The 22492-nt window shown below is 44.3% G+C and overlaps 1 protein-coding gene across 1 annotated transcript; it reads left to right on the top strand.

Moving 5' to 3' along the window:
• Window positions 1–338: 338 nt before the first annotated feature.
• Window positions 339–14370, top strand: AQP3 (aquaporin 3 (Gill blood group)). Its single transcript, XM_063422989.1, has 6 exons — window positions 339–534; window positions 9254–9380; window positions 9536–9673; window positions 10999–11117; window positions 11858–12075; window positions 12763–14370. Exons 1-6 carry the CDS (start codon window positions 427–429, stop codon window positions 12935–12937), a joined length of 885 nt encoding a protein of 294 aa, XP_063279059.1. The 5' UTR covers window positions 339–426; the 3' UTR covers window positions 12938–14370.
• Window positions 14371–22492: the final 8122 nt, after the last annotated feature.

Raw genomic sequence — 22492 nt, 5'->3', positions numbered from 1 at the left:
TTGGGAGGGAAGGAAATGCAAAAAACATGTTCACACAAATGGGTAAGGCACTGCTCAGTCTATGCGTTTAACTGAAGCTGGAGAAGGGCAGATATGGTCCTGCATTTTAGGGAGTGATGAAAACAGCAGTGGCTTCAGCAGGACACATTTAATTCCTTCTTCTTATGAAGCTCCTGAAGCTTTTGCTCACCTATGCAAGCAATAAGGAAAATGTAAAAAACCACCCACGCTGTCTCATGCTGAAAGGCAGGAAAAAAAAGTTGGGCTTGAAGAGCAAGTGGAAGGGGTGTGGTTACTCAGGAGGTGTGTCAGGCATCGATGAACTTATTTATAAGCAAAGGCAGCTGTGCTGGAGAAGAAACTTTGCTGAGGCTTTGTCAGCTGCTGCTTTTTGCCTGACACCACTTGAGAAGCACCTCCACTGCAATGGGGCGGCAAAAGGACGTCCTTGCTACTATTGAGGAGCACCTGAGGATCAGAAACAAATTAGTGCGGCAAGCACTGGCTGAGTGCTTGGGGACACTGATCCTGGTGGTGAGTGGAGGCTGTAGAGTGGAGCTGCTCTCTAACCCGTGGGTTTGGGGGAAATTGTCCTGGTGAAGGGGCTTTGTTGGTGCCAGGGTTTGCACTGGGAATGAGCCCAGTTCTTGTGCAACTGGCTGCAAGGGATCCAGAGGATAGTCTCTGTGCACAGGAGGAAAATTCATGCATATTGCTTAAGGGTGGATGTTGGGGTTTCTCTCAAAATGTGGGCTCTAAAGAGCTTGTTGGGTGTGTGGGAGCTTCTGTATATCTGTGAAGTGCAGGGAGCAAAACACTTCTGTGTAAGCAGCAAGTGTTTTGCTAGAGATCATGCAAAACTTCCTTTTTGTCCACCCTGGAATATTTTCTTGGCTTTGAAATACTGCAAGTGTTGTCACCCGAGGAAGTGAAAGCTTTTTTTTCTTTTTTCTTTTTTTTTTTTCTTTTTTCTTTTCCACTTTGCTCTCCCCATGCATCCCATGATGAAGAAGTAGCCAAAATTCAAACTGTTGCAGTGTCCTTTTGCTGTCAGCTGCTGATTCTCCAGGGGCTTGTCCGTGGGGCTGCACGATACCGTGGCAGTTCATGCTGACAACCACCTGGGACCTGGTGCTCGCTATCAGTCAGTGTGTTTCTCAGTGGTCAATGGAGATAACACTCTTCTGCCTGCTTTAGTGCTCAGTTTCCAAAGGGGTGTAATATAAGGGATGAAATGTGTGTCTAAGTGCCTGAGGTTGCAAGAGTTTTGAGCTGCCGTAAGGTGCTTTAAAGTTAAAGGCAGATATGAGCAGCTAGGAAAGTTGTGTATGGGCTGTGTAGAGTAAATACTGGTGTAGAAAAATGGTGACAGAGATATCTGGCTTAAAGCATCTGCATCTGAAAAAGCATGACTGCCCAGCTGGCCACGGGTTTGGTGCATATATATTGAGGCAGAAATGAGTTGGTGTTTGCACTGTGAATATCTGCAGGTACAAGTTTCTCTGAGGTGGTGTAAATCCAGAGCAATCCTGAAGGTTTCAGTGGAGTGACTCTGGGTTTACACCAGGGGAACAACACAATAAGATTGACACAATTTTATGCTTTCATAAATAAGATTTTTTTTTTTTTTTATGATGAAGAGAGGATTTCTAAATCTTCTCTGGCAGCTTAGGGGACTCTGCTAAGATGTGTAAAATGCTACCACTCTTAAAAGAAAGCAGCTTTGCACGGTGCAATGGCTTTATTGTCAGAGCGACCCAGCTTTGGTGATTTGCAAACAAGTCCTGTTGATTTTTCCAGGAAGAGTTGTTTGAAATTAAGGTGGGTAGAAGGTGATAGGAAAGTGATTAACAGTTAGAAGATTGCTGTCAATGAATCACTGATGTCACTGCTGTTAGTCTCAGGATTGAAACAAGGTAAGTTTTGTAAAGTGGATTAAGCCTCCTGATAGCAAAGCTAATGTTGCTGAGAAACAAGACAAGCCTTTAGCCATTTGGATCTGGACCATCAGAAGGACTCATGATCCAAATCCCATTAGTCCATCCTCTGACTGTAATAGCTGGCACAACAGTGACTACTTTTCCTTACACCTTGCCTTTCCAGGCAGAGAGGAATTGGGATCTGCTCAGAGCTTGAGGAAGGGTTTGGTCCAAAATCATAAGCAGCCTCCAAAATTAGAGAGGTAATGGGCACCCATCAGCCAAGCTGGATGCTGCTTGGGAGAAATGTGCAGTATATGCCTTGTTCTCAGGAGCATCAAACCTGCTCTGTTTTGGTGTGTGTGTCTGAGTTTAGAGGCTGAGCCTTCTCCATATACAGGAGTTCCTGAACTGATTTTAGTGGCACGCTCAACTCTGCATTGTAGGACTTGCAAACTTGCTTAATATCTCCTGCAGCAGCTCTGCAGTGGGCATAGTGCTGTGGGCATTCTGTGTCCATGTGGGAGAAGGTGGGATGGGCTTGTGGGAGAAAAAGGAAAGTCCCAAACTTACTGAATGCTTTTGCATGGCCAGAAGTCCAAAACAGGCTACACAAGATGGAAATGGGTTCCAGGACGACAAGCCTGCAATATCTAAGCCAGTCAATTCCTTTCCAACTTTGTGCTGTCTCAAGCTGTTTGTCTTAATGAAGGGAAACTTGCAGTTTTTTCTTTATTACCACCCTGATTAATTTTCATCTTTTTATTATATCACCTACATGAAGTAGAAAGGGTCTTGAAGGTGAATTCCTTTCCCTTTCAGTTGGCCTGGACAATTGTTTGAATTGGATTTTCTCCCAGGAGCGAAATTGTCATTTTGTACATTGTAGAAGTCTCTGCTGCCCACCCTGCCAGCAGGTTAAGCTATGTGTGTATGCATTTAGATGCATTGTACTCCAGTAAGTATCTGGTTTGGGGTTCACAGTAAAATGCCTGAGGAAAGACCTGAGTCCATGAAATTTTCTTCATGGGAGATGGAGCTGACTAAACACAAATATGTTGAACAGAATACTATCAGGCAGGGATTTAAGGTTTGATATTGTTCAGAAATCAACTTCCTGAGGCCCAAGGGAGGGAGACTGTTTAAAGTTTACAGCTTACTTTAAATTTCACTGTGTAATGTAAAACTTGTCCCACTGTAGATATTGGCACCACTTCAGCTTCTTCCCTCCTCCCTTTCACTTGTGTAATGACTGCAGCTCTCTCAAACTCTTCTAGACAAAAGCTATTGCAGATCCCTGCATAGTCTTGCTGCCTGTAAGAATGAACCTGGTGCTTGATTTTATTTTTTTTCTTTTTTTTTAAAGAGATTGTGAAGGTAGAGTCATAGAGTGGTTTGAGGGTGTGAGCTGGAAAGGACTGTTAGAATAGTGCCTCTTTTTTTTTTTTTTTTTTTCTTTTTAAGATAAAAAAATAATTCAGTTAAGGCAGCTAAGCCCCAAAGAATGCCAAGGTGAGTTGCTGTCTACTTGCAAGCCACTTTTGCGGTGTAGAGCACCTTGCACAACTTTTATTTTTTCTGTGGGTGGTGCCTCTATTGTTGCAAAAATAGTAGTGCTGATTCTACATACATTTCCTTTGATACTTAAATTGGCATTTCCCCTCTTCAAAATTCACTTTCTGAGTGGCACTTTAGGCTTGAACTTTATACCTGTGTTGGAAGCACCTCTTGCAGGCAATTGTTAAGCACTACAAATGCTTGAAGGCATTTTCCCAGTCCCTTGCTGTTTGTGTTATTACTGTAGCAACCCACTAAAGCCAGATTTCCATGGTGGGTCTCTGTGCCTCTCTTAAGGTTCAGTCTGTTTGCCTTGCTCTGCTAGCCATAAATACCAAAGCTGGCTCTGTATGGCTTTTAGATTTGCAGGAGAAGTAATGTGCTGATTACGACTGATTTCCAAGTGGGACTCACTCTGAATCACTGCTGTACAGGCACAAAGAAAGAGCAAAACAATTCCTGATTGCTTTTCAGTTGGTGCTGCCTTAAGTTTGTGGCTAGGTGGTAGCTTTTTGAGGTATGACTGTGCTGTAGACCACAGAAACAAAAACAGCAAAGTGATTTGGATGACCAAAGCAAGAGGAACTTCACCTAAAGGGATGACCACAGCAAGGGGAGCCCCGCTTAGGTGCTGGCAACTTAAAGTTGCTGCTCATCCCACAACTGTCTGGGGCAGCACAGTAGTTCCCACAGCTGCTGTTTGATTTGGGCTGGTTTGCTTAAATTCAGCTTGTCACATTTGGAATATGTAATATTTTTAATTTGTTTTTAAAATTTTTTTTAAAAAATTCTTTTCTTTGTTAATGCTTTTTTAGCCTGTAAAAGGGAGTGAAAATCCTTGCTGTAAGCACATTGAGTGGTGCTGATTCTTCCTTGCAAAGGATCTGTGCTGCTGGGTATGGGGATGTAGGAAGTGGCAGTGCTGCTGCTTTGCTCATCCCTTCCACCTGAAGAGGTTGAAGCTCTTCACTAACTGTCCAAAATTGTCCCTTCTTGATGTCCCTCTCCAGGAGCAGGGAATTTCTCCTTCTTACAAACAGGATAGTTCAGCCACCAAGGCTTTCCTTAGGTGAGAAGGCAGCTTTTCCCCAGGAGTGCCCAAACCTCCACCAGATGTACTGGTCTTTCTAGCAGCTAAAACCTCTTGATCTGAACAACAGTAGGCACATCAAAATAAGTGTTTTTCTTTCCGTGCATGCGTGAACAATCTAAACCAATGGATTTCCTCCATAATACCCAACTCCTCTGCTGAAGGTTGCTCAGGTTTCTTGAGCTGAGGCTCATGTCTCCAGCTTTGTGCAATAGTTTTTTGTAGCATGTGATGTTTGTGGGGCACAGTTTTGCTTGGAATCTCTCATCTCTCCAGCCCTGTAGCCCTGCCTTGGCTCTGGTTCATTGGGTGGTACATAAGGCACTGTAACAAAACAGACCATCTGCTGGTGCCCCCTCTGCAGGGCTGCTTCTGTACAAGCTGTCTCCATCTGTGATGGACAAAAACTGGGCTGTGGGGTCTAGGGTTTCTCCTTGCTTTGCAAATTGAGAATAATGGCCAGCCTGGTTCGTTGAGAGATGCTTTGAGGAACAGCATAAAGGATAGTGCTCCTTGCTTTGTCTTTTTGGCTGATGGAGGCTATCCTGCTGTGTGAGCTATGGAGTTCTCTGCACGCTGCTCTTTCTTTCTGCCTTCTCCCTATGAAGGGAGGTACCCTCTCTATGTCCAAAACTTAAAACCACCCATCAATATGTCCGTGTCTCCTCCTTCAAAGCAGTGTCGTGGTTTGACTGACCTTCTGGCATCTTCCCCCTTAACTGGAGGACAAGAGCTGACCAGTCTTTCCCATTTATCAGGGTGTTTAGGGTAGATTTACAGCAGGCTTCTTGCCTAATCCTCAGTTTACTTGATGGCAGAAGAATTGTAATACAAGTAATTCCACTCCTCTTCATCTATGCCAGCAAAACTTTCCCATCTACATTTAGAGACCAGTCTGTCTGAAGTCCAACAGCAAATGCACTCAGGCCTTTTGTGTTGCACATGAAGGTGTAAAAAAGCACTGGCAATGTAAAGAGGAGATGGGAAAGGAAGGAAACCTGGCTCTTGGGCAGAGGAGTTCTAAGGACCACCTTCCTCCTGAGCTCACATATGAAGCTGTTTTCTACAAGGTCTGCCTAAATAGCAGTTTCTTTGGCAGCCTTGTTTCTTCATGAGCTATTGCAACTTTTTTTAACCTCCATGGGTTTTTCCTACCAGCCCTTACTCTCTACTGGGCTTTCATGTGTTCAGACACTGAGACAGGGTGTTTTTATCTTGAGTGAGAAAGCCAGCTGCTCAACCTCCACACATGCCTGGACACAAGGAGCTCAAGGTTTCCTGAGTGTGAGATATCCCCTGCAATGTGCTATCTTTTCCTGTTATTTGCTGCTGCTTATGGCTGCTGCCTCCTTTGTACAGGGGGAGGTTCTTCTCCCCTCTGGAGCCTGTCAGCCCTGCCACTCTTGAACTCCTTCCTGCAGAGCAAGGATTTAGTTCTTTTTCAGAATGCAGGAAGTTGAATCACCCCATGGGCAGTGAGAAGCCTCCCTGTTAGATTTTCTGGAGTCAGTAAAATGAAATTAGGGAGCAGGCTTCCATTAATCTGGTTAATGGGTGCATTGAGCCTAATTCCTTGGAGAGTAGATTTAATACATCAGAATGATGCTTTATTGCAAGTATTTTATTAGCACTTTAAAACCACTTTTGAACTTGGCTAGTGAATCATAGGTGTATAACAGTTGACTGCTGCACCTACTGCCATGGGAGGTGCTAACCTTGGTTTCTGTTGGCTGGATATTGTTCCAGAAGTGGTTTTTTACACAGAAACAAAACCAAAATACACTCCCCTGCAGCTCCCCCCCCCCCAACCCCACTCAAAGCCAAACAAATCAAAAAGCAAAACAAAAACCCAACGAATGCAAATGAAGAACAAAACCACAAAACAAAATTGTGTGGGAGGCCATTTATTAAAGTCAAAAGAATGAGGCGTCATCCCCCCCTTAGGTGTGCACCACTGACCCTAACCACAGTGCTATAATATTGCCTAAGAGCTCTTAAATGCATTGTATGGACTTAAAAGACTGGGAAAAATGTTGAATTGCTTTTATTTGACCTTCCTTGCCTTTCAACCCAAGTTAGATGTTCCTGAACAGTTCTCTGTGAGCAATGGACAAACAAAACCGAAAAAAATGAAAGCTGAGTCTCATCTGACCTGGGAAAAGGAATTGGAGGGAAAACTAGCAAAGCACAGAAGTGAAAGTGGTGTGCTTAAATTTTTTTTTGTATTAGCTACTACCACAACAAAACTGTGTAGTGTCAAGGTACTTGCCACAAAGTCTGGGTGAGCATGACTTGAACTGGTTCAACTCAAGTGTCATGGAGGAATGTCATGCATGACACTGTATTTTTGTGTTTAGTGGACTCCAGTGGTGCAGAATAGAATTGAACACATGCATATCAAAGTTCAAACCCGTCCCTAAGTATCACTACACTCCTTCTATCTGCTGAGGGTTAAGTTTTCTACTGTTACGCTGAATTAAGCCAAATACTGCTCACAGTTCATCTGATAAACAGTTGTAATGGTCCTGTGGAGTTGCTTCAGGGTGTTTTTGCATGGCCCATAGACTCCCTTCTGAGGAAAAGTAGCTGGAGAGCTATTTCCAGGTGTAGGATGGAGGAGAGGAGGATGGGGAATGACCTCGTGAGATAACCTCTTGAGGAATGGCAGACCTGGCAGTCCTCCAGCTTAAGGGAAGACCTTTATGGGTAACCAGGGAGGTGGAGGTGGGAAAACTTTACTCTGTGGTTTCTGCAACCAAAAGGTATGTGGATAATGAGCCAACCACCATACACCTGCAGACCTGCCAGTTCTTACAGAGTGAATAACACAAATACCTTCATCACTAGGGATCACCCGGGGTCAACTCTGCCAAACTCAGGTTTTATGGGCTTGTCCCTTTCCTGGTCAGACTGATGTGCTGTGTGGCCTTTGAGAGGCAAGCACCATGACCATTTACTCTCTGAAATCTCTCCAAAGCTTGGTGGGGCTTGTTTGGGGAAAGGGAGAAACAGGATTCACCCTGGTCATTAGCCTGTGCTTATTTGCTCGGTTGGAGCTGTGTTTCTCTTGGTGGTTTGGGCATAGCTGTTTCTGTTTGCTGTCAGTAAGTAATCTTTTCTGCCTTTGTTTTGGAGTCTCCTCTGCCATGGTTTGCCAGCTCAGTGGGGACATTGTAGGGGCTGTTCTGACTGCACCCAGTAGAGAGCAGTGCTGTTCATCCTTCCCTCACCAACGAGTTCAACAGGTTCCTTTATACTTTTAACACAAGGCCTTTGTGTTGGGCATCTGGTTCCTTGTCAACAGGCATCTATGTACAGAGTGCCCACCTCATGAATTAGCTTGCAGCCTCCCTGGCTGCTCCTTTCCAAGTAACCTGAGTGCACCGTTTGCTTTGTTAGCAATTCTTCAGTTTTCAAGGGTATGGGAGGGGATGAGTTTACATGTATTTTGTCTTTACCTCTGACTTGGATTGTGTGTTGCTCCATGGGCATGCCCCATGTTGGCTGAAGAAGTGATGACAGCAAACCTGGCCACCTTGGTGCCTATTTAGGGGCTTGTCCTGCAGGAGTTGCCAACATCTCTGTGGCAATGAAGTAATTATGGGATGATGGAGTTCAGAGAAGCAGAAAGTCTTTGTGGGGACATAGTTAAGGGTATGTGGTCAGAAGAAATAAGTCAAGCCAAGCATCTCATGAACAAGCTCTTTCCTAGTTTAAGAATCCTCTCAGTATCTGCCAATGTGGTAATTCCAAGTGATAATACACCAAAGATCAGTTCAGGTGGAGCCAGTGGGAGATTCAAACATACAGATGACCAGATTTAGAGTCTGGTCTTTAAATTACATGTTGGATAGTGGAAAGACTTGCCAAGATAGAAAGCCTGCAGCTGGATGGCTGATGAACTGAATTGCCAGGGGAAATTGGTTTAAGTTGTTAAGGGTGAGCACAGGAATGAGGGCTTTTGGGTGCAGTTGGGAACAGGAGGATTATCCACTTGGAGCAAACATCTTTAACCAAGACCTCCCTTAATACCAGGAAATAGTTTTATCACCCAAAATAAACAGCTTTTTTCTGCCAGAGTGTTTGGTTTCGTGCACCTTGGATCTTAGACAGAAGGCCAAGACTGCCTGACCTGGTGGACTCTCTTGAATGTGGACTTCTCTTGATAGAGCCTGAAAAGAGAGCTCCATAAATGTCAGGCTGAATATGGCCTTCTTCAGTCATTTCCCAGAATTAACAGAATTGTTCCCTACCAATCTATGTGCTACTGTGTCAAACAATTATTAGCTCTTTTAACACAAAAGTACCCAGGCCCCTCATCAGAATAGTTGTACTGTGAATATCTAGGACCAGGATGTTATCTGGCTCATCCTTCTCACCTGCCATCTTAAAATTAGATGTTTGGACAAAGAATTCCAGACTCCTGTGGATCCATCTTGCTTTTCATTTTGGCCCTGTTTTTGGTCCATCCTGCAAGGGGATAGATTTGTCTGAGCTCTTTCTTCTTCCCTCCCATCTCTAGAGATAATGCATAGATACTTTGACCAAAGATAAAATCTGTGAAGGCTTTGAGTTGTGAGTGGACTATGAAGGCCCAGGAAGATGTAAGGGGAGCAATTGCAGGCATTGGTCAGCAGCTGGCCCTGATGTGAAACAGAGAGTAATTTTAATCTTTCTCTCCTCCTAGCTCTTTGGCTGTGGCTCTGTTGCGCAGATCGTTCTCAGCAGAGGGACTCATGGAGATTTCCTGACTGTCAACCTGGCCTTCGGCTTCGCTGTAACTCTTGGCATTTTGATCGCGGGACAGATATCAGGTACACGTGGCTCCACGTAGGCTGAGTTTCACTTGTGTCAGCTGTTGTGTAGGCCTACTTTTCCTGTGTGCACTGGTATGGAAGCTAGTGCCCCTTGGCACAACTCTGGGACCTAAATTCTGCCCATAAAGTACTAACCACCAACCTCTCTGCAGGTGGGCACCTGAACCCAGCTGTCACTTTTGCCATGTGCTTGTTGGCCCGGGAGCCCTGGATCAAGCTACCAATTTATGCCCTTGCACAAACCTTGGGGGCTTTCCTTGGAGCTGGCATAGTCTTTGGGCTGTACTATGGTAAGTATGGAAACCTCATGTCTTTTTTGAAGTGAGACTGCTGTGTTTGTGACTCACTGTAGGAAGGGTGGTTTCCAGATCAGAGAGCAACACTTTCTTGCAGTACAGAGATCCGAGAAACCTCCTTCCCGTGTTTCTGGGATGGCTTTCCCATTCTCATGATGATGGGTCCAAGCCTTCTCACAGCAATCTGAAGGCCAACCAGCCTTGTCAAAGTGCAAGTCTGTGCCCTTGAGTAATAAACACTGGATCTCTGGATGGTCCCTTTTATATCTACTGGTCTTCCAGAAGAGTCAAGGAAGCACTAGCAGTGATGGAGGTTTTATATCTGTTCACTGTTCCAGAATTATTTTCTCATTCTTTGCTTTAAAAAACCCAAAGTCTTCACTGTGATGTGTAATGCATTGTCTTGTGTTAGTTTCCAGATAATGTGACTTCTGGCAAATTTTGCTGCTTTTATCAGAGTGATTCCATACCTTGGAAAGCACCCTACAAATCTAGTTCCTCATGCCTCTATTTCTCCTGTGTACTTTTCATCATCATAGGGAGAACTTCATTTGGCAAGAACTGAATTCTTATGCTCGCCCTTGCTCTTCTTCTAATATCAAGTGTGACATTTGAACTCAGACTTTGCCTCCTGATTGTTTCTGGCAGTAGAAGTGATGCTCCCTATAGCTGAGTGGAGCATCTGGGTCACAGTTATTTTCAGCTGGAGGGGGAAGTTGCCACCCCAGCACTAGCTGGAACTGCTTTTCACTTTAGGAAGAAGCAAGGAGACCTGCCTTCCTCTCAGTAAACATCAGGGCTACAGTTCAACACCAATTACCTTTCCAGTTGCTGGATTGAAGTCTCCTCTTCAGAGGGGATTTAACCTCATTTAAACTACCTAATCCATGGAAAAGCTACATTCAGAGGTTTCTGGTTTTGTCTCCACTCAGCATGAAGGGAAGCTAGACCCTCCTAAGTTAGTTGTCCAGCTTCTACACAGTGGTAGGCAAGGTACTGGCTGCTCTAAAGACAACCTTGGGAGTTGTAACTAACAAAAGTGAAAGAACAGCCCAAATCCTGTTTGCTGATCCATATCACTATATCATGTCTTCACACCAAGACTGTTACCAGGGGTTCGGTTACCTTTGGGAGAGACTTGGAGCCACTTTAGTGTTTGCTTTTTGACTCACTTTCTTGATACTGGCAAATAATTGTTAGGAACAGGGACTAATGCCATCTGCATCTAAGCCTGACTGGTAAAAAGCTGTGGTGGATGATGCCCTAAGTTTTCCAAATGAATATTTGCTCTACAGCAAATTTTTTTTCCCTACCTCTAGATGCTATCTGGGCTTTTGACAATAACCAGCTCAGTGTTATAGGAAAGAATGGCACTGCTGGTATTTTTGCCACCTACCCATCTGAGCATCTGAATGTTGTGAATGGCTTCTTTGATCAGGTAAGAGGGTGCTAGGAGGATGAAAGTGCATTCGAAGAGGAGTCTTTTGGGTGGGTCTGGGCCTCACATTTGGTTAGTTAAAGAATTGGAATTCAAAGATAAAATATCCAGAAAGGTTTTTTTGAGTTCACACAAGTATCTCACTAGCCCATAAGAAAAGCAGGGCCAGAAAGGACCTTACTGCCAGAAGGCTTGTGCCAAGGCATTAACAAGTAGTACAACACTGGTGAGGACACCAAAGAAAAGAATGCATTTGCTCATAGTCCCTGAAGAGCCACAGAGTGAGGAATTATAGCTCTTCCTCACTCTCACTCTACTATTGTGGTTGTGGCAGAATGCAGAGGTCAGCTGGGTATGGGGTGGTCATTGCTGTTGAACGTGGCTGTCTCCTAAAGTTGCCATCAACCACAAAAAGGGACATCTTCTACACAGACATGGTATGTGGGAAGAAGGTTTAGGAAGATGTTTCCAGCTTTTCTGCCTGCCTACACAGCTATTTGTAACTCTTATGGGTGTAGGGAAAAAGGTGCAATCTTGACTGAGATTCTGGGCTGCCATAATCCCATGAGAGGATCTTGCTCTACTCTTTTATTCCCATGGCTGCTGTGATCTGATAGTGTCATGGGATGATTTGGTGCACCTCCTCCTTTTAAGAGAATTACATTCCAGAGGAGTTAAATGACTTGGTTAGAGGACTCATCTGGATTAAATTCTTATTTTCCTTCCCCATCTCTCTCCAGTTTATTGGCACTGCGTCCCTGATTGTTTGTGTCTTGGCTATTGTTGATCCCTACAACAACCCTGTTCCCACTGGGCTGGAGGCTTTCACAGTTGGCTTTGTTGTCCTTGTTATTGGAACCTCCATGGGCTTCAACTCTGGCTATGCTGTCAACCCTGCCAGGGACTTCGGGCCTCGTCTCTTCACAGCCATTGCTGGCTGGGGCGCTGATGTGTTCCGGTAAGTGCTTGACGATGAAAACCTTGTGCATCACGGGGAAATAAATCATGAGTACAAATAGAGGGCAGCTCTGGCACTAAAAAGAGTCTTGGCAGCCAGAGGTGTCTTTGGATTGTCTAAATGTTGCTAAAAGACACTGTCTGCTTTTTGACTTCTTAAGAAATCATGGAAGCTGGGCAGCTTCCAGTGGAGAGAGCGAATGACATAACTTCGCTATCAAAGAGGAAATCTAGGAGCATTCGTGAGAATTTCAGCCATACCTTGAACATGAGCACATCATGATTTTTTAATGGTAGAAAATGAGAAGTGTTATTTTTGGAGACAATTAAGAGAGTCATGTTATCAAGGGTTGCTTTCCTGCAAGCAATGGGAAGGAACTGAGGGTGCCTAGTGTAAGCACAACAAATGCTTCTCTCCTTTCCTGGTGGAGAGATAGTCTTGGAAGTCCTGAAATAGCTTGCTAGTAGTCGCCAGTTCTGAATTGCTTGTCACTGGGACTTAAAGTGTTTCTGTGTGTGTGTGGGGGCAATATCTGCCTTCTAAGCTCTGCAGACGTGCTATTGTCTTGTGCAAGTGGGTGGTGATGGCTGCAGAGGGTCAGATCTTGCATTGCACCAGATCCAGGTGCAAATATCCTAATGCTTAGGCTGCAGTTCTTACCTTGTACACTTTCTTTTTGCTCTCCAGGGTGGGTAAGCCGTCCCACTGGTGGTGGGTTCCCGTTGTCGCTCCTTTCCTCGGGGCAGTTGCAGGAGTGATTGTCTATCAGCTGACGATTGGATGTCACGATGAGCCTTCTCCACCTGCCTCTGAGCAGGAAACAGTCAAGCTGGCTAACGTGAAGCACAAGGAGAGAGTCTGAGGAAGCTGCCACCCAGATCTGGCAGGTATTCATTACTCAGGACTGCAGCTGACAAAAAGGAGAAGTTAAGAGCTTCAAGAACAACAGGAAGAATTTTTACCGTCTTGAGATATTGTAGTAATTTTTTTCTTTTTTGTATATCCCTGACACATTTGCTTTTGACGTTTCCCTGTGAGCCTTCCTCCAAATGCAGTATCATGTATCTTTTCCTAATAGAAGGGGATTGAGGACTGTAGGAGTCAGAAGAGAAGTGGGCATTGTTGTCCAACACAAATCAGGTGTTCAGGAATTTGAAGCTCTTTGGAGCTATGTTGCTGACATTGCCTGTGACCTTGGCAAACTGCTTCACTTCAAACCTGTGTTCCAATCTGTAGAATGGGGATCATGCAAAACCTAATTTGTTTTGCTGGCATGGATTGGAAACTCCTACATGCTGGAGGAAATTTACCTGTGATTCTGTGGATCAAATTCTGCTTGATGTTGCTCTAAAATCAGTACCTTGACACCAGGAATTAACTAGTCTAGAGGATTTTTATTAGCCAAACTTTTGTATCTCTTATGAATTCCTAGACATTGTATCAGTCAGCTGATCCATAATGTCAGTGCAGAGAGTAAGAATCCATTGGATCGTCATTTAATATTAAGACAAAATGTTTACAAACAAGTGCACCCTGGTGTTATAATCAAAAATTTTAGTATTGCCAACTCCTAGAAGATCACAGGTAGGAAACCCTTAGTCTAACCAGGGCTAACCTAGACGGAAAGCTTGGCTCCCAGAAGCACCCTTTCTCATTAATCAGCTTTGTATATAAACTGGAAGCAGCTAATAGACAAGATCCACTGGAAACACAGTGTTGCTTAATTTGCGTGTGTTCGTGTAAATTTTACAATGGTGTTGATGGGGTGTTGTTGTGTTTTGTTTTGTTTTGTTTTAGTAGATTTATATATAAATATACTCTTTAAAGCTGTTACTAAATACCAAGGTTGGGATGAGTTCATTTGGAGATGTATGGGAACTGCCAATTCTCTGACAGCTTTGAGATAATTTTGGGTTTTCCTGGGATAGTCTTGGATTATGGCATTGTGTTTTTTGGAGCACTTCCTCTTCTACCTTACAGAATAACTGGGATATCCCTGGTACTCATGGCTGAGGGACTGAGGTCAGGCACCTCCTGTATTAGCAGTACTGGCATCTCAGGGGATCTCTGGCTCTCCCAATGCCATATTATTACAAAGTATTTGGAAAAAAACCCATTATTGGTTGTGAAAGAATTTGTAAGTCACATGCATTAGAAAAACTTTTTCAAAGCTTATTTCCTTAATGCATGAATTAATTGAAAAATATATCTTTGTACACATTTCCAGTAACTAAAAGGATGTATTCTTTTTTTCCCTTTTTAAAAAAATAAAATGTCAATACTCACACTGTAAAATGCTAGTGTTGGTTGTATTTTTAAGCAGTTGTCAGCAAACTTCACCATGAAAAGGAAGTCATCTATAGCAATAGCTTCCTCAAGCCCTTTTCCTCTTCAGCCTCAGCAAAGGGGAATTAACCCTTTCAGGCAGTAGATATACATGCTCCATTTGGGTTTTTTTTAATTCTTTTCCCTTTTGGGTGTGACTTTGAGGCATGTGGAGGAGACAGAGTAGCTGTGCTCAGTATAGTGACCAAGGTATGGGCTGGGAGTGAGATTGGTGGGTGTCCTGCTATCAGGCATCTTAAGGCAGAAGAACCACTGGGTAAGTATTTGCCCTTCAGCCTTTGTACAGTTTAAATTCCCTTACTATTCTTTCACTTCACATTGTTCTGAATGTGCAATCTTACTCTGCCTTCACATACTGTCCAGCCCCACCTAGCATTTTACATGGGTCAACTTGGTTTTTTCTGTAGTTACACCAGGCAAGGAAAAAGTACAACAGACCTGAACACACTGCTTACAAAATTAGACAAGTAACTTACCTATAAATAAAATTCTTGTTGCTCTTTGGCTACTGTGTGTGCTGCTGTATTTTTTGTGTATTAATTGTGGTGCCTTAAAATAACTCCTCACTTCCCACATGTTGCCATACTGAAGAATTCAGTGAGCTGGATGACTGTGGTTTCCTGCAATTCATCAGTTAGGAATCAAATGGCTTTTGCAAAGAAATTTCCCAGGTTTATTTGATTTTCTTTATGTGTGGACAGCACATTGTTTTCTCCATTTCTAACATAACAGTTTATCCCTCAAACTCTATGTAGCAGCCTTGTATATTGCTGTGATCAACTAACATATCTGCAAAATTCAATTCTCATTTCCCTTCAGGACTGTCTTTTTTTCCACTCTTCCACCACTTCATATCTTCAGCTGTGTTCATCAGTATGAGAAAATTTTTGCTGCAGATCTTAAGATTTTTGATTCAAGATGTAGTGTGGGTTCTGGTTTGTTTGGATTTTCCCCTTTGTTTGCGGTTTTTGTTGTTGTTGTTACATTACTTACCAGATTACTCTTGCTTTTGCCTGGCATGTAGTAATCAATTTTTCCTACATCCCTGCCTTACTCATGCCTCAATTATGTGTGCTATTACCCTTATTAAAATGTCAATAAAGTGTCATACTTGATTCAGGTTAAATTTTCTGTCTTAATCACTGTGTTAAACTTTGGCTTTGCTCTTGGAGGAGCAGCAAGCACTGCTAAGTATATCCATCAACATGAGAAAAGGGGCAGGCATTGCCTGACATCAGTGGATGGGGAGCTACAGAGAACGTGGCCCCAGAAGGGTCTGATCCTTGGGAGACATGATTCTGTCTTTGCTCCTCGTGGAAGGAGGGCAGTGCACAGCACAGGTTGATACACTAGATTTCAAGAGCTCCAGAAGTGTTATTAGACAGTGGGGAGAGAAAGGTGTTTTCCCTGAGAGCAGACACCCTTAAATTGCTCTGAGTTGTGGTTCTGCTTGTTTTCAATTTAGCTGCCTTGAGTGTTATTCACCTGGCAGACCCGCACAAATCCAAAAATCCATACCTTTTTTTTTCCCCTCCCTGCATACATACCTAAATTTCAGAGGCGATGAATCACACTGTAGTGCCTCACTGGAGAGGTAAGACTCATCTGGCCAAATATAGTAATCCGGGTTTTAGGTCAGATGAACTCCAGCTGTCAAGCCATTGAAATATGCTTTGTAGGAAGAAATAAATCTACAATTTAAACTATTCATACTTGACAGGGAGAGTAATTTGTTGTTGGAACAAAATGTTAAAAGGTGCTGTTGATTCTCTATTGTGTGAAGTTTTCAAATTAAGACTGGCTGTCTTGCAAAAAGTTCTTTCTGTTAAACTGCAAAATGCAAGCCTTGCTGGAGGAAATTCCCAGGCCTCTCCATTACAGGAGGTCAAGTTGACAGGATTTGTCCCTTCTGACCTTAAAACCTATGAAATTTAAAATGCAAGATAAAAGTGAACGTGTATGGATGGGCATGCATCAATTCCTCTAGGTCCTTGTCTGGTCCAAGATTATTGTTGCAGGTGCTTTGACATTTTTAGTATATCTTGGGAAGCTCTTCCAGATCTCTTTGCTCTATTCCGTCTGTAAAATGGCAGCAGCAGTGTTGTTTTCTTCCAAACCCTGTTTTGCCTTGTGAGAGCATGAACCAAAGGCTGCTTGGCACTGCTGTGGGGATGGAATTATAGCACAGTCTCCCTTTGTGCAGCCCTTCCATCTCAAGCTGAATTTCAGCTGTCCATTTGGCAGTGGTGGGTGCTTGGGATGCAGGAGCTGGTTGCATTTGCTGAACACCTCCAGGCAGGTCTGGTGGGGCTGTACCAGGGCAGGTTTCCACAAGTATTCAAAACAGATGAACATTGACAGATCATCTGCTTGCTCTCTTCTCTTCTTCCCATCACCAACACCTTGGTGAAGAAGAGAAAATAAGTAAATGGGAGGAAGACAACAAGGACAACATGCTCTTAGGCTAAAGACTTCTAACCAGGATACACCTCTGAAAAGATAAGAAATATGCGCCCTGCGATGGTGGTTTTGTTGGTTGCAGGATCACCAATTGCCTTAGCCCTTTTCAGGGAATTTGCCCAGTTTCCATTTACCAAATCTCTTGCTCTCCCTCCTCCCCAGGATATCCACTTGCATTCTATTGATTTCTGCTGCTGGTCAGGAACCAGATGAATTAAAATTTCTGGGGTCTGAGAAACTTTCTCTAAAATATCTGTCATTCTTGTACACTTTGTCTCAAATAGAAGTGTCTGACTTCCTTTTCTTGCTTGCATAAAATCTTTAAATTAAAGCACTGACACTTCTCATCTGCATCTCAGTCCATGAGCCTGGCCCAGACTAGCTGGCTCACAGGACCTGCAAGGCTGTGTGACAACTGGCTTTGCAGCTGTTGGCATAAGAGGTAACAGGCTCCCTTTGAATGAAGGTAACCACTCTGGCCTAAGGGCCTGGTCTTTCAGATGAGACCTTCCTCCTGCCTCCAGGACAGCTAAGAATATCTTACCTGCTGCCCCAGCTTGCCCAGCAGCCAGTGCCATGCATTCCCACAACAGTTGCCTGGGTATTGGGATACGACTTGGTCCCCTCATGTGTTACTCTGGTGAGGGCCAAAAATCTGCACTCTAGATATGAGATGTGAGACTCAAATATAACTCATTATACATTAGAACTTCCAATGTGCTCCCATTTAACCACTTTCAGGAGGGAAAACATGTACCTGAGTCCTGTAATATTCATCACATACAGTGTGGATGTAACGTCCAAGAAAAGGGTGGGATAGAGAGATAGTTGGGGCTCTGGTCAAGTCTTGTCCTAAAAATCCTTTTGCTTCTTGGAAAGTACTGTGTATAGTGTAGCTATACATCTGTGGACAGGATCTGCTCTCATCCAGTTTGGGACATTCTGCATTTACCCAATTCTCAGTGTCTGGAACTCCACTAGCTCTTTAAATTCATCACTCTGTCCCTGGTGGACACACAAGATAAGAGAGTCTCCTTTATCTCTGAGCAACAGGGCCACAAAGTGACACATTGCCAGAACTCTCTCTGTGTCTGTTGCCTTCACAGTCTATGCGCTCCAAGTGCTGAGCAGACATCAAACATTGCAGCCCAGCCCTGTGCCTACGCTGCTGAACAGCTGAGCTTAAGAAACATGCCACAGGGATGAATGTTCCTGATACTGGGATGGTAGTTGTCCCTCCAGAGAGAGGACAGAGATGATGGTGTCTCCATGCTCCAGACAGAAATGGTGGAACACTGAGAAAATTTTTGTGTTGTCTCTGGGGACCTGAGAGTGTAAGGATGACTGTATAAGAATGTTTGAAAGTGCATCAGAGGGGGTGGGAGCAGAAGCTATCTGAGCTCTGAAGCATGAGACAAGCACAGTGCAAGAGGGACAAAGAGCATCTGAGAGAAGTCTGGGAGCCCACGACTCTGCTCTGACTGGCAAATGACAACAGGAACTTCTCTTGAGACCACCTGGAAAGGAGAACTGAATTTCTTAATTATGCTGACTATGAGCTCAACTCAGATGCCTAGGTGCAGGGGTCAGGAACCAGAGATGCTATGGGTCATCCTGCCTGGCTCTAGCTGCCACTCCAGAGGGGCTGAAATCTCCTGCAGGCCCCGTGTGACAAGTCCAAACCCCATGCAGATAGATTTAAGAGTCCCATGTGTGTGCAACAGGCTCAAGTCCAGGAGATCACTGAACTGGAGTGGAATTCCCCCCCTGGAAACTATGGCCTGGGCAGAGGCAGAAACTCAACAGATCTCCATAGTTCCACTGCCTTTGTGGTAGTGTACCCATTTCCACAGAAGCATAGGAGTGTCACGGGGAACAGATGAAAAGTCTGCTTGCTCCTGTACCCAGTCACCAACAACAGCCACTTACACCTCCCTACCCTCTTTAGGAATGCTTCAACAGGGAACAGCAAAAACCACACAGATGAGGCATCTTTTGAGCTTCTGAACACTCTTGGTTTGGTTTGTGACAGACTTCACTGAAACCAGCTGTCTTGAGGAGCTGGAGTAACACTGCATTTACATAATAACTGAAAGGAGTTTGTTGGTTTATATGGGGAGATGCAATCTCATTCACTATCCCTAGGAGAAACACTGATGTTGTCTCATAATTAATAGTTCTTTTTTTCTAATTTTCTCACCAGAAGACAACTTCCCTGCCAGGCAGGTTTAGCTTGTCCCAGGAGATCTTCAACTGTTTTAAATTGTATTTGGGAGTACAGGAACACCTTCCTGAAAAACCTGTCAGGGAGTATACCAGATGTGAAGTTTCTGGCTACCCTCTGTGGTAAATGGTCCCATGTGGATTTTCCTTGCCAGACATAGAGGCTAAGGCTCAGCCTGGGATATTTGTGCTAAAAGAAATGTAGTTTGAGTAAAAAAGATATACTGTTTTCCTTGTCCTATCTGAACTGAGCACACTCAGGTGTCAGTCACACAAATAGATCATTTCACATGACAGGCTCTTATTAAGACTCTACCCTAAGCCACAAACCCAGAGCACTAATGCTAAAGGCTAATATCTGGATAACCCTCACCTCTCAGGTATGAGTCACAGGGACAACTTGTAATAGCTGTATTTTGTGATTTGACTGGTGCCAGCTTGGACCCTGAAACAATTACATTTTCACTTAAGCCTTCTGTGCTCTCTTGGAACCTCTGAACTCCACCCAGCACAGAAGGGCAGAGTTTCTGTTGCCCTTTTGCTTTGCTTTCCCTTTCTTGCTGCATTGCTTTAGGTAATCTCCAGGCAAATAGTTGCCTGTCTGAGTCTTTTCATTTACTTTGTGCTCACTCAGGAAATATTTATAGCTCTATTGGCCTTCCAGGAGGAAAGATGACGATGGGAGAGGAGAGGCCATGCTGATAAACTTCCTCTGAGCCAGTGGGACAGACATACAGGTCCACAGGAGAGCCACAATTCAATAAATCCTAGCTCAGCTACTCCCTGAACTCTAGGAACAGCAATGCTGTTGCTCCAGCACATTTGGAGGATTACTGAGTCCAAGATCAGTAAAGCTGGAAGGGACCACTGTCTGGGTCATCTGGCCCAGTGTCTCTGCTTAAGCAGGGTTATCCTACAGCCCATTGCACAGGATTGCGTTCAGATGGTTCTGGAATACCTGCAGTGAGGAGGACTCCCCAACAAGGATCTCTGGCCAGATGAAGCTGACTTTTGTACCAGCCCTTCTGAGATTCATAAGTTAAGTGGGGCTGTGAAGGGCTGTGTGATCTTAACTGCCTGCAGTGCAAGCTGTGGGTAATGTGGGTCTTCCACCCTCCCTGCTTTTGGGACTGGGATTGCTAGCTGGAAAATCCTGGTGACAAAAAGCAGCAAAATAAGACAGACCTTGACTCTGAAGGAGTGATTACAGCAGTAGTTCTGCCTGATTTCAGTTCAGTGACTCTTAAACCTTGAATTCCATGCTCAGTGAGAGTGGGTAGAATGAAACTATTAACTTAAAACCAGGGCTCCTGGGTCTATCCTGAACTGAAGAACCAGGGAAAAGAAAATGTTTTGTATGTATAACCAAGGGAATAATAACACAGGATGGAAAATCTCAAGGACTGCCCTTGGTCTCAGGAGATGGGAACTGGTTTTTGAAAGGGTGGATCTCCCTGTTTGTGCCATAGGGCACTTGTGTGTCTTCTGCAGTGTGCGTGCCAGGTGTCTGGAAGTGAGGAATGGCGACACAGAGCTTTCCCACGCCTGAGACCCTTTGCTGGTCTGGGCATGGGCCTTTGGGCGTCTTTAAAGTAGAGAGAGAGAGTGAGAGAGAGCAGCACCACCCTGCCCCTGGGCAGGCAGGAAAAAGGTGCACGCTGAAGAAGATAATGTCGTGCACTGAAGGAGACAGCCTGTACCCAGCATTTGCTGTTCAATCATTTTAGTTAAGTGGCTTGGTATTTTCCCTTCCCATGACCTCTTCTCCACTCAGCCTTTTTATGTGCCTCTTCTGCATTTCGGTGTCTCTTAGATTAATTTGTCTTCCAGGTTTTGTCCTGTTCCTCTCTTTCATTAAGGCACTCTTCGTCCCCTTCAGGGCTTTTCCCTCTGCTCTCCTTCTGCCTCAGTCCAAGCAGAGTTCTCCCTGCCCAACACCATTTATAGTTGTGAGTGATGGAGGCAGGGGTGAAGGACCAGCCTTGATAAAGCAAGCTGTGAATTTGGGGGCACAAGGAATCTGGGAGCTCTTGCTCCAGGCTAGCAGCCAGCCACATTTCTCTGAAGAGCTTTCATAAAATCTTCCCAGCATTTTATCAAAGAGGTGATGCTGTCACGGGTTTGTTTATTATTTCCCTTTGGGGCTTGGTCTCTTCATGGCTTCTTCCTTTCGTTTTTGAGGAGGAAACATTTGCAGCTCTGTCAGCCCCTGGGAGGAAAGTAACATACAAAGGGAGCAGGGGTAATGAGAGAACCTTTTCCTGAGCCAAGGTAACACAGCTTTAGGGTCACTTATGCCCTAAACATGTGGGAAACAAGTTCTTCCCTTGGGAAATTTAGGCCAGGAGGTGGTCAGTGGAAGAAAGAGCCATGGCAGGAGTTCAGGGACACAGCCTGTGTGCTGTCTCATGTACCCTCCCAGCTCTGTTCCTCCACCTGCTCCCCTTTCTCTCTCTCCAAGGTCTGTGACCTTGACTAGGCTTCCCTTCCTACTGTGCCTAAACCTTCCTCTCTGAGAGGGTCCTCAGAGTTTCCTCACCTCCCAACCAGTGCACTCAGACATTTCAGCCAAACCTTGGGAAAAATCTGTTAAAATCTTTCCCTCCTCTTCCCCTCCTATTGAAGTCTACCTCCATATGGATTTCACTGCACAGAGAAGACCAGGGACTTTTCCATGGTGGAGGTAGACAGGGGGACAGAGTCAGGTGAGTTTCCATCCCCTGGTGCTTACCTGTTCCAGCCTTTGCTCCACATGTACTTTGCCATAGCCTTGCCTTGGGCACTGCATGAGTCTTGCAGAGCTCTTTCAGGTGATGCCCTGGTTTGTTCTTCAAATGTGCCTGCCCATTGGCACAACACTGGAAACTAAAAAAGTCCTGGGTTTAGGATAAATATTACTTAGCAACAACCAAAACATCAGTGTGTCATCAATGTTCTTCTTTTACTAAAGGCAAAACACAGCACTATATCAGCTACTAGGAAAATTACTAAGAAAATGAACTCTTAGCCACAGACTTATCTGGGTGAAAGTCCACAGCTTGCAGACTAAGGCTTCAGCAAATCCAGCTACTCATTCTAAGTAAGTAAAGCTAAGCAAACAACACACTACATCACACAACACTAAGACTGTGACTCATTCTATTTGAAACTTACTTATTTAAGCTAAGCAACTAATATCTCTCAACACTCCTCCCTTGGTTTTTATTAAGCAATCCTGCTCACATGCTGAACACAGCTCATGAAACCTCTCAAACTGGGTGAATATACTGCAAGATTTTATGCACAATGTGACTATCAGTGACAAGATTATCTTGGATGCAGCTAAAGCTAAGTGAAACATTGCCTTGGATTATTGCAAGAGCCCTGCAACAGCAAAAGCAGTTGATCT

This window comes from Prinia subflava, chromosome Z (genome assembly GCF_021018805.1).
Source record: "Prinia subflava isolate CZ2003 ecotype Zambia chromosome Z, Cam_Psub_1.2, whole genome shotgun sequence".
Lineage (NCBI taxonomy): Eukaryota > Metazoa > Chordata > Aves > Passeriformes > Cisticolidae > Prinia > Prinia subflava.
This window is presented reverse-complemented; position numbering and strand designations above follow the sequence as displayed.